The 13,256-nt window shown below is 36.9% G+C and overlaps 1 protein-coding gene across 1 annotated transcript; it reads left to right on the top strand.

The window, feature by feature from the left end:
• The first annotated feature begins 4,237 nt into the window (after positions 1 to 4,237).
• On the top strand, positions 4,238 to 7,633 carry LOC110451448 (CD209 antigen-like protein E). The gene is made up of 5 exons (XM_021499465.1): positions 4,238 to 4,312; positions 5,501 to 5,598; positions 5,937 to 6,015; positions 6,927 to 7,197; positions 7,523 to 7,633. The coding sequence occupies exons 1-5, from the start codon at positions 4,264 to 4,266 to the stop codon at positions 7,545 to 7,547; spliced, it is 522 nt and encodes a 173-aa protein (XP_021355140.1). The 5' UTR covers positions 4,238 to 4,263; the 3' UTR covers positions 7,548 to 7,633.
• Positions 7,634 to 13,256: the final 5,623 nt, after the last annotated feature.

Raw genomic sequence — 13,256 nt, forward strand, 5'->3', positions numbered from 1 at the left:
GTATCATATCGCATAACTTAATTCGGTTGCTCAAGGTATTTATATGTTATAATGTCGGTGACCTATTTTCACAAAGGCAGTAGTCTCAGGACAAATAACTTTAAATTCGCTATGATTTCGAATCCATCTCAAATATTTACAGTTGATAAACAAATTTACGCGTCCCTTTGATCAAAGGATAGTGTTGTGGATTTATTTTAGTCAATCAAATCACCTCTTTTGTTCGAATAATATCTTCAAAACATTAAATATTTATAATATATCATCAAAGTGTTATATAATGACACCAAATTATACCCTATGAGGTGAAATTTGTTTTTGTTATGTTTCTCGTTCATATTAGGGGTTTTATCCAATGGTGCAAGTACCTATGTTTCTCATAAGGGCTTTTCATCAATGGTGAAAACTACCTTCTTTTTTTGGTATGTTTCGTATTCTTATTTTAAAAAAATCTGCCATGATTTTGTGGCGTCATTATCTTTATATCTATAGCATATTTGCTTATAGACTTATAGGTATAATATAGGACATGATGAAAAGGTGTCAACGAAGTGTTTACAATGTGGAATACAAATTCAATTTTGGCCGCCATGACGTCATATGTCAAATTATTTCTAAAATGGCCGTGACTCAAAACCTATTGATTATGCAGCGAACATGGTTTACATCCTAAGTTCATGTTATTCAAGGTTAACTTTGTCATGACATGTTCATACAAAAAAGGTCAAATACAAATGCTCGCTGTTGGGTTTTTTTAATGTTTTTGTAGTGGGACAGAAATTCAATCCTGTTTACATCCTACGTCATTTTGAATTTTTGTTTTATCTTTTTGAAAAGCCGATATGGTAAACCTGTTATTTTTTAATGTCTGCTACGCAGATTTTATCTGGTTAAGGTATTTATGTTTGCCCATGCTACTTACCAAATTTTTCATAGCTTTTATCTTGATCGAAAATCCAAGATTGCCGTCTTGGCAGGATATCCGTTTCTTGCCCAACTGCAATAAATCCATTTCATCATTGCATATGCTATGTAGACCATTAATAAAATGTTTAGATGGTTTGCTATCAGGTTTGAGAAAAAAAATGTCTAGATACACTTTCAATGTCATAGAGTTCAAAGTTTAAAAAAAAAAAATTAAAACCAGAACATTTAGAGAGTATTTACATTACGTATTTTTAGACCCATTGACAAAAATGACTAACATTTTTGCATGACACAGGTGACCGCATCACTGCGTATGAATACACCACAATGATGTAGCACAGGGCGCTCTTGCTTCACGCTGCCTTGAAACAGCTCCGATTTAGTTTTGTTATGCTAATATGAATTAACATTTGACATGATTGGCTTGATTGTAAAACTAAAATATAATGTGTTAAGTATATGTAAAACACTTTGTTTTATCTACTGTGCTGCCCCCATGTTTAAATCGAAAAAAATACCTGTATTTGTTTTCATTTATGCTAGCATCGAGAAATTCATAGCACTTAAAAAATGTCATTTTTCAACATTCAAGAGGTAAAACCTTGGCTTTCTGGACATATTTACTATGAATCGCTGATGTTCTGCTAGGCAGATTTTACGAGTGATGGCGAGTACTTCGATTATTTTAAACGAAACACAAAGCTACTTTCAGTACTATAGTTTACATGATCCTTTCTACAAAAAAAGGTAAAGACCATCAGTATAAAAAGGCTTATGGTCAAAGACATATATATATATATATCAGTATGGGTCAAAATAGTAATCTAGACGGTAAAATCCCATATTACACTGGATCCTAATGGAGGTTTGTCCGTAGGATACGAGTTACTTAAAATATTATATGGGGCAGAATTGATATACTATAATATACCGGGCCAGATTTCCAAATGCACACAAATGCACATGTTCCACGTTTTTGATATCTCTCGTTGACTCACTTTATATGACAATACATCTTGCGCAAGAATAGGTCCTCTACATCAGCGTTCCTTGTCCGCGATGCTCTCAGCTTAATTGCTGCCTTCGGCTGTCTTTAGCCGAGGGGACTATTGGTTTTTTCAATTATAGTATATGAATTCTATCTTCTTGTAATATGATGTATATGTACATGTAACTGTTCTGTTTCACTGTGTCTTGAAAAAGGAGCGGATCGCTCCGAAAATTTGACAACCTAAACTTGTCCACACTGTTGGAATTACTTATTTGCCCCATATATATATCAGTAGTAATAGCTAGTTTTTTAAAGGTATTTCATGTCGTAGTAAGTTTCATGGTGATTGTTTGTTTCTTTGTTGTAGGTAGGACAATGTTATTGTTCATGTTTCGGTCTTGAGGAAAGAGCGCATATCCATAGATACATTTATGTTGTTGGTCAATGAATTTAAATTGACGGCGACATTGACACTGAAAAATATACAAGTTTTACTGAAAATGAGAACACAACACTCGTGACCATCTTGTGCTATTAAACATTCAATATTGCTATCAGGGTAAGATTTAAGTTATTTAACATTGCAAAAAGCGGTAGGATTATCTAAACATGCAAAGAACATAAATTAGAAGTACAATGGGTGTAGACAAAAGTAAATTCAAATATTATCGTATCAAGTTTGCTGAAAACTAGAATGCAAGTTTGTTGTGAGTAACCACTGTTTCCTCAGATGCTCTCAGAATTATTCTGCGTTAAACAAACTCACTTGGTTTGGAACTGTGTCTAACTAATAACCAGAGTAAAAAAGCACAGTTCCGGACTTTTGGGAGAAATAAATATTAACATATAAAGATTAATATGTTCTTCTTTCTCGCGAGCACCTTATGTGATAACATTTCCTAAAATATGCACGTGAATATAGACCCTTTGTATATGCAGAAATATTAGCATTTGTGTTGAAGTCCTTCTAGATAACAGTACCAACTCAAAATATTGTTATGATTCAATAAAAGCAAGTATTTTGAAATATTACTACATGTACCGAAATATGACCGCTGACCTCACTATGAAAGCACAAGCCCCCCTTCACGTCAACAAATATGTTTTTAAATCTGTGTTAACAACTATGAACTGATCAATAAGAAATCACACTTTAATTAAATGAGGGTGCTGGAAAAAAAGTTGGACACCACACTGTCTCCGTGCCATGGCAATACAGGCGATAAATGACTGAGGTTTTGAATCAAGACACATATTTTTTTTATTTCGGGCAACCGAAGTGAGTCTTCTATTAGATCCCATAACAGTTCTTTTTCAACAGTACAGAAAAAATCGCTGTTCTCTACACCAGCTTCCGTTGCAAGTGGCAAAGCAGGTCAAATCACCCCGGCTCGTCGGCCAGTCCCCTCAGCGACAGAAGGCCTAATACATGCCGAATGCCCCGACAATGAGCTTGTCCCTATGTCACAGTCGGTCGACACAATAATTCAGTCAACAGCATCTTTTAAATCGTCATTTGGTTTCTTAGTTAACTCCACATTTCACGGATGCACTTTTAATTTCCATTCACTCATCTCGTTGACATTCCAACCGCATTGACGCCTGATGAGCTAGCCATTGCACAACCATTTATCGGCCAGCTACCTTCGCGAACACGGACTGAGTATTTGTGTTTCAAGTTAAGATCTACTGTCAATTTTAACGATAATCAATGCTTGGTAAACATGCTGGTATGTAAATAAAATGATAAAAATATGCAAGGTGGGACTATTTGCTTATTGCCCAACTGTGTATTTCTTCACCATTGACAAGCATCATCTTTTCTCCGAAAAAGGCTGTTCAATTGATGCTGTTTTCAGGACGGTTTATTTCTTTTTTTTCTTGATTTAAAATAATGAAAGTGAATGTAAATAGAACGTAAATAATAAAGTTGAACGCGCCTCATGGAATATGTTTGATCGGAACTGTGTTCAATTAATAACCTCATAAATGTTGAAAAGATGCATTTCAAACCTTAAATAATGAAAATTATTGTTTTAGCTTCGGTTAAGCACGTCACGGCTCTCCATATGGATGTGCTTCATTCTTCAGAGGTATCAAATAAATCATTGTATTATATAGTGTTCTAAAATGGGTTGTTATTGTCAAAAACATTATACGGTGACTGAGTGCAGATCAAACAACGTTTCATGATTAAACAAGTGTCAATAGTACTACAAACGAGCACCTGTTTGGTCAGTTAAATGTCAAAAGGTCACCGTCTTGGCTTCCGCCTTATCTTTATGTGTCAGTAACCTTTATATAAAACCTTTACCTTACTCAATATAAAAATACATACTGGAATCATGAGGGGACTCAGCATTGCTCTTACTTTTCTTCCTCTGCTTTCTCATGGTAGGATTTATTTTTATATTTTCTTATCTTTTTTGGAAGATAAATACCAATATACATTCGGTGTAATCTGAAAAGAAGTCATTAATGCGAAATAGTACCTGATGACAAGTAAAAAGCTCAATATGAAATTCGATCTTGATAAAGTTTATCTGTAACAGGGGCAGTAATTGGTCAATGAGTGCACACGTGATCCAATAAAGCTAGCGTTATATCTAATAGATAAGGATTGCGTTCGATATTGTACAGCATTCATAGATATATAGTATTTGGGTGGTCGGATGGTGATGTGGATAGCGCACTTGCCTTTCACCAAGGCGGCCGGGGTTCGATTCCTCGATCGGACGTGAAAAGGTATGATGTCACCTGCCCGACCACGTGGGTTTTCTCGGAGGACTCCGGTTTCCTCCCACACAAAGACCCCTGCGCGCTAACATCCAGTGCCAACAAGAGTGATTTATATAAGTTGAAAAACTTGTTTCATAATTTTTGTAAAATAAATATAGTTTATATTTATATAGTCTATGTGCGATTGTTTTGCTCATTCGGATTTACTTGCATCATTTACCATGTTGTTCAGCGGTTAGATAGTGCTTATTAAACCATCATAGTTAGGAATTTCAGGGTAAAGAAAACAAACAAAAGTGATCAACTGAATTTCACATGTCTTGTAGTTTCGGCAAACCTAAAATTCGATTTTGATATTCACATTTCAAAACACCGTGTGCCGTTATCTGAGATTGCTAAGCCACACGTACATTTAAAAGATTCTCCCTTTTTCTGATTCTTTTTCAATATTTGAACTCCACAGAAATATAAATTCCTGTGTTTAACACGATGTTACTATTGTTACTAGCTTTGTAATCTTCATCTAAAACCTGTATATGAATAATGAAAAGGAAGGCGTAAGACATCATATTGCTATAATTGTTTGTGAATAATTTTACAATATCAATGGTAAGGACGTTTGATTATTGCATTACTACGCCAACATAGCTTATCTTTGGAAACTTTGTTTCGTTTCATTTTGTCAGGTAAGGGTTTGCAATTATTGATTTACCCCAGATTTATACAGTGAATCATATTTATATGCTGAACAGGACATGACTTTGGTCTTCTACGGCCACTGATGTAGCAATTAACTTGATGAAAAGATATGTATAAACTGTTAACCGTTTGGTATCACTGTAGTTTGTGGAGCCTGTACTGGTGGTTGGCACTCGTTTCATAATGGGGGCCCGTGCTTCAAGGTGTTCCGTGAACAAGGAATAAACTGGAATGAGGCTAACGTAAGATGCACATAACGGGTTTTTTTGTAAGAATGTATCTATACATTTAGCAAATAAGAAAATGGAGAAAAAATCGTATGGTGGTTTATCTATTTAATGTTTTGCGATATTGATTCTGTGACTGTGACTTTGACAGTAAAGATGTTATTGAACTTCACATGAACATTTCAAGATTTATTTCAGGAATACTTACATGCATGTTAAGTTTCATTAATTTTGGTTGAACAGTTTAATAACAAATCTGCTTAGAAGTCAAATGTTGACAGACGGACAGACGCTAGAACGTGCCTTGACCTAAGGTACACTACGACATGTTTTGTCTCTTTGCAATCTTACAGAAAAGATGTCTGGCATCTGGGACCGTCCTGGCACAAGTACCGGACCACAGTACCCACACCCACCTCATCAACCTTATATGTAAGTAAATCTACATAACAGTGCCAAATGGCATTATTGAATGTTATATGATTTCATACTATATTTTGTTATAAAAAAATATTTCCTCCTGATATATAAAATTGACTTGTTCATATATTCGCCTTTTGTTACATGACGGCTTGGTACATTCGCTCTCTGCAACCCTGCAATATGTCATAGCAAAATTGAAGGCTCGGTATGTGCCACATTGTGGGTGAGACAAGAAGACTAATTTGATCCTTCGATGTACATCAAACAAATCTAGCGCTCGCGTAACGGTAAAACGTGAAGTCGGGCATCGCTCCTCTGCAAGCTTCAAAGAACAGGTATCAGAATAGTGATTGGTCAGCGGTTTTTACCCAAGATCGACCAACTAGATAGCCGTCAATTTTGTTATGGCATATTCCAGTGGTGCAGAAAGCATAAGTGAGCATTAACCCTGGAGTATCCAGAATGGAAACCTAAATGCTGTATATTTTAGGGGATGTCGAACTAGAGTACTTACCTGTATACAACACTTTTTATGTTATTGTTTAAGACATAGAGATTATTATCAAATAAATTACATTATTAAAATGTTTGTGAAAATTGCAACTATTTGATCACATACAATGTTGCCAATTTAGTTTAAAGATGGAGGATCTTTAGTTTAATCATCAAATATATATGTGATCAGTTGGTATATGCAAATTGCTTCATGAAAATGTTTCAAGTAATTCAGTATAAGAAAGAAATAGAAACACATGAGTCGGAATTTGCATCGAGTTAACATTTTGATGAAAAGTAAATTCACATTGATACTATTTTGCTATCTGATTCATGGTATTTCAATATCATACAACAATATATAACAGTTCACGTGATATGAATATTACTTTTGTTATGTGATTCATATATATTTTTCTTTCAAGCGTCGGAGCACATGGCTGGGTTTTTCATGATCGGTGCTACTAACTGGGGAGGCAGCTGGAAATGGACTAATCTCGGTAGTCACCTAACTTCTAGTCATAGTTATTGGCTGTCGGGTCAGGCAGACAACTACTGTCCTCCCTTCCACATGTGTCATGAAGGTCAACATTGTGTAGCTTATAGCAACAAAAACAGTGACCACTGGGGCTGGGACGACATCACTTGCAGTGTTTCTATTTATGATTATTACATTTGTGAAAAGAATGCTGACGGGTATGTATCTTAGTCTGTTTTATCAATTAATTAAAAGGATCGTTCTCTGAAGTCCTTGATAAAACATATGTATTTATAAAATTCATTGAAAACAATCGAAAATATTGTCACAACCTCGTTGGGGAAGGAAATGTCCTAAACGGCTTATACAGTGTACAACCTTAGCAGATAATAAATCGAAGTAAAGTATCGATACGTTTTGTGTACCATACGACAATTTAACAAAATATGAAATTACAAATATACTGCTGTTTTTCCATCATTAAGCACTGTGTTTGTAAGATACCATAATCTCATCTTTAACCATTGTTTTCTTTGCTTCAAGCCAAAGTGGACCGATTGTCGGATAAAAGATGTCTCTCCCGCATTCAGTGACGAAGAAGCAATCGATACGTTCCATCAAATATGTATTCTATTTGAATAAACTGTGTTTAAATGCAATGTACCTGAAGGGTTTAATCATAATATGAGAGCAAAGAACGAAGGGATAACAGTTATATGAATTATGATACGTTTATATTAAAGTTACCATACCGCTTACATTCAGCAGGATAAGGCTTGTTAATATCATACTCGGGGTGTGAAATGTGTCAAAGATATAAAACAAACAGGAATATTTGATTTTCTTACGTGCCGTTAATAATTCGATGATTTACATAATGACATGCATGCCCTAATGGGTCCCTTTCAAATGATGATATTTCTTGTCAAATTTTGGCATGCTTCTTCTGTCATGACGATCATTTTTGTAAATACTACTTTTAAATGAATTATTCAGTTACTTAGCATACTAAGTGACGTAATGGATCTTTATCAATTTAGATAAAAGCACGTGTATTGTATATACGTTACTTCTGACTTCAGTTTAATATTAGGTATGGTAGTGAACAGAGTAGAATATCATAGCAAAAACATTTGTTAATGAGTGAGGAAAAGATCTGTAGAATTCCTTTAAATCCACATTCCAACAATTCCGTTTAAGATGCTAAGAATTGTGGTGAGAAGTCTTGGTTGAACAACTAGCGGATCCAGCATTAAAAACGTTCTTGTAAAGTTTCAGAATCCAATGCAAACGAGGCAGGTCCGTATTCTTGTCATTACTAGGTTTTTGTTGACCGTGTTGAATGAATAAGTTCTGTACCTATAGAAAGAGATATCAACTGTTATATAACCGTTGTTGGACATTAAATAAAAATTATATGTAAACCTGAAATCATCATAATTGTAATAATGCGCGATTGGCATGGAATACAAGTATATGAACTCTGAAATGATTATGTCACGTATGGAAACATAAAGAATCAAACATGGATGTGGTCCGAGGTTTGGTTGGTTTGGTTTAGTATTGTTTAGCGTCCTATCAACAGCTATGGTCATTTAAGGATTGCCTCCGCTGTGTGCTAGATGCATGCGTGAAGTGTATGCGTGTGTGTTTTGGGAGGCTGCGATATGTTCGTGTTTGTCTCTTTGTGATAGCGCGGAACTGATGCCGACCTTATAGTGCTGCCTCACTGAAACATACTGCCGAAGACACCCAGCAGGACATTACACGTGGTCACATTATACTGACAACGGGTAAACCAGTCGTCCAACTCCTAAATTGCTGAGCGTTAAGCAGGAATAAAAACTCTTGGCTAGGGGACAGAACCAAAAGCCTTCCTCACCGGGGCGAACGCTCAACTAAAGGTCAAAATTGAGGCATTGGCAAGGGAGACATTAGGAAGAAGAAAATTGTTTAGAAAGAAGAGAAACGATAAGATCCCAAATTTAGTCGTCTTTTACGATCATGCAATGGGGGTTTCAGTCAAATCCGTGAATGCCGACTCTTTGGTTTACATTTGATACATACTGACATTGCAGACAGAGTTCCGGGCAACGGTGCTTACCTGGACGAGAACCACAGCCAAAGCACGCATGTCTTCCTGCTGAGACTTATTAAAATCGATTCAAGTAAGTGGGGTTTCCTTCATCAATTACTTTTGATACTCCTTTAATAAAATAATATTAACTATTCTCAAACTGTTAACTGACAAAAATCTAACATTGTATGGCATTGCCAATATAAAACCTTGCCACATTCAGATGGCATTCATATCAACTATGAATGTTATGACCCAACTGTTGACGTCATCATTATAATGATGTCAAATATGAAACGTTGTATAACACTGACCCACACAGGACAGATTGCTGCTCTATTCATTGAACAACGATGCAATCATCAATTTGGGCTAAATGCTGAACTTTGAAAAGTTGAAAAAAAAATATTATTCCAAAATGGTAAATGTTTACCATTTATACATTGTTATCAAAGACACAAAAAAACGCAAACACCAAATTAGCTACTATAATATTTTATTTTCTAAGGTTTGGCGATTGTATGGCAACGGTTTCATACAGATGTGGTTACCGACTCTAAATTAGAGTCATACGGCAAACCAAACTGAGATAACTGCAGATTAACTTGATCAAACTTATGCAAAATTGCAAAACTTTTTGAAATAAGGACAAATTAAGTGAACACTGTGAACACATGTACACCTCATTTTCCCCATTTTATCAATTACTTATTCGACAATAACTGGTCCCATTAGAAATATTTGTAATTCAAGTGAACACAGGAAACAGCTGTACACTTAAAATTAATTATGCTTGTTAACTTCACAAACTTATTTCGAGTGAAACTGTTCATTGAATGACAACTGGTCAATATGGTAAAAGTTTGCACTGAAGCGGTTCTGGTACCCGGTGTTGCCTCAAAAGACCGACATGGCAATGCCAGTCACTCAAAACAATGACAGGCATTGCCAACGCTATCATACCGCAAAATTAAAATCAAACATCAGATACCCGCTACTACTAGGAGGTGAAGCAACTCAGTAGTTAGACTTGGCACCTTATGCCGCCACAGCCAAATAATCGCAATCCCACACCCAAACCTGACAACAATTTACATATAAACATTTTTTTGAATTTTTCCAAGACGCTGCTGCAAACGGTACAAGAAAATGTCATTGCCTAACTCAGACAGATGGACCTTGTCCACAAAAGACCAGGGCAATCTTTCTGTATCTCAGGGTATTTGCCACTTTGCTATTGACACTCACCCTGGCCCAAACAACAGCCTTATGAATAATTTCATTTCGCCACTCCAACCGAGGTAAAATTTGTGACCAAACAAACATTGTCTCTCCGGCATCAACTTCATTAATCTGACCATTGATTTCAATATAGAGTGGCAGAGGTCACAACTCACAAGTTGCTCAAGATCATTCCCACCAGAGTGAATTACCATAATCCGGGGAACTTCCTCGACCGTCAACAGATGTCTAACGAAAGGCTCCAGTTCTCTTCAACGTAGACCACATTTCCCTTGCCACCATACACTGGCATGGTAGCGGCTCAGCCCAAGGTGAAATCCATCCCCCGACTTCCTAGCATGGAAAATGGTCCTTTTTACTTAAATAGAGAAATTTAGATGCTAAAGCTTAAAATTGTTGACAAAAAAGATTGTGCTTATCATGGATTCTGAGATAGCATGAGGAATTTATAGGGAGATAACTCTGACAGTCATATGCTCAGCTAGGCCGAGGTGACAACCCACCAATAAATATAAATTTGTGCTTAGATAAATCAATTTAATTTTTATCATTAAACCTTAATATATCATAGTTGCATTGTTGTCCAAGAAAGTGTTATCACAACTATAATCGTTTTCAAAGTGATTTCCATACGAAATTCCATTACCATTAATTCACCGCTCCCAACCACTTGTGTAGCACGTTTTACACAAAGGACTTTGAAACGGATGCGTCTCTAGTTTAACAACAGTAACAATTGCAATCACATTAAATTTAACAAAATAATCAACTTTTTTAAACACAAATCTAAATAAACACATACATAAAGTACCATTTATAATATAAACGTCAACATAAGTATAAAGGCTATCTCATTCTAGTAAACACCTTTTCAAACTTAATATATAATATTATGTGCTGATTGTGACAGAAACATCTGTAATGTAAATGGTTGTTTCTGCTATTTGCTCTCACTAGATTTCATAAACATCTGCACCCTTAACGCAGCCTTGTTGTCAGCATCAAATGCAATAAAGACACGCAAAAAGTACAATGATCTGACCCGATTATTTTGTAAAATAATAATTATAGTTGTGTACGGCTGAGGTAATACGGATTTATGTTATGTGTGAAATAACTGCCTTGATAAGGATGTCGAATTTTATTTTCAAAAATATATCATTCTACTAGATTTCCATAATGTACTTATGAAGTGTTACGTGTTTGTAAGAAACATGTTCTTTTGCATCTTTCATATATAAACCATCAAAATAAGGTAGACGTTCGAATCCTACATGTATATCATTTATGTATTTCTGGAATATTATACTGATAACAAAATAAAGTGTAAACTAAGGTAGACGTATTCCTGAAATAGTCATCTGGTATGAGGAGTAAATGTTCTCATGCAGTGATAGCAGAGCAGGAACAAAATCTTCACGTATACAAAACAGAATTTTCTTGATATTACATGCAATAACCTAGTTGTGTTAAAAAATAATTTCAGCAATAATCAACACCTTAAGTAGGTCGATGCGGAAAGACAGAGTAAATATGTCTTGCCTGATATGGCCATTTAGCCAATGTTTTAATTATCAGTGATAATATAAGTCAAAAACAATAAAACATTAGGTCTAGAGTATTCTGAAACAGGTGAAGAAAAACAGCAAAGGGAAGAGAAAGATGTATAATCTTTTATCAGGTTTAAATATGAGACACACTGACAGACTTTCTTTATTTCCTCCTTTTAGAGATTGTACATGGATCATGCCTGAATATACATTGTATACATGTACATACTCATAGTAGCTTCGAAGTCACCGCCAACTAAGGATACGGACAGTCACCGCCAACTAAGGAGACGGACAGTTACCGCCAACTAAGGTGACGGAGAGTAACCGCCAACTAAGGTGACGGATAGTCACCGCCAACTAAGGAGACGGACAGTTACCGACAACTAAGGTGACGGATAGTCACCGCCAACTAACGAGACGGACAGTAACCGCCAACTAAGGTGACGGATAGTTACCACCAACGAAGGTGACGGATAGTTACAACCAACTAAGGAGACGGACAGACACCACCAACTAAGGAGACGGACAACAGGAACCGCTAACTAAGGAGTCGGACAGTTACCACCAACGAAGGAGACGGACAGTCACCTCCAACTAAGGAGACGGACAGTCACCGCTAACTAAGGAGACGGAGAGTAACCGTCAACTAAGGAGACGGACAGTTACCGCCAACTAAGGAGACGGACAGGTACCGCCAACTAAGGTGACGGATAGTCACCGCCAACTAACGAGACGGACAGTAACCGCCACCTAAGGTGACGGATAGTCACCGCCAACTAAGGAGACGGACAACAGTAACCGCCAACTAAGGAGACGGACAGTTACAACAAACTAAGGAGACGGACAGTCACCACCAACTAAGGAGACGGACAACAGTAACCGCTAACTAAGGAGACGGACAGTTACCACCAACGAAGGAGACGGACAGTCACCACCAACTAAGGAGACGGACAGTCACCACCAACTAAGGAGACGGACAGTCACCGCCAACAAAGGAGACGGACAGTTACCGCCAACTAAGGTGACGGATAGTCACCGCCAAATAAGGAGACGGACAGTAACCTTCAACAAAGGAGACGGATAGTAACCGCCAACTAAGGAGACGGACAGTCACCGCCAACTAAGGAGGCGGACAACAGTTATCGCCAACTAAGGTGACGGACAGGTACCGCCAACTAAGGAGACAGACAGTCACCGCCAACTAAAGAGACGGACAGTTACCGCCAACGAAGGTGACGAATAGTCACCGCCAACTAAGAAGACGGACAGTTACCGCCAACTAGGGTGACGGATAGTCACCGCCAAAGAAGGAGACGGACAGTAACCTTCAACGAAGGAGACGGATAGTAACCGCCATCTAAGGAGACGGACAGTCACCGCCACCTAAGCAGACGGACAGTTACCG

This window comes from Mizuhopecten yessoensis, unplaced genomic scaffold (genome assembly GCF_002113885.1).
Source record: "Mizuhopecten yessoensis strain PY_sf001 unplaced genomic scaffold, ASM211388v2 scaffold6021, whole genome shotgun sequence".
In the NCBI taxonomy this organism is placed as follows: Eukaryota; Metazoa; Mollusca; class Bivalvia; order Pectinida; family Pectinidae; genus Mizuhopecten; species Mizuhopecten yessoensis.

Excerpts from the sequence above, each read along its gene's own strand:
- LOC110451448 (XM_021499465.1), top strand. The coding sequence starts at position 4,264 with ATGAGGGGACTCAGCATTGCTCTTACTTTTCTTCCTCTGCTTTCTCAT. Across the intron at positions 6,016-6,926 it reads CCACCTCATCAACCTTATAT|CGTCGGAGCACATGGCTGGG; the intron begins GTAAGTAAATCT and ends TTTTCTTTCAAG. Across the intron at positions 7,198-7,522 it reads TGTGAAAAGAATGCTGACGG|CCAAAGTGGACCGATTGTCG; the intron begins GTATGTATCTTA and ends CTTTGCTTCAAG.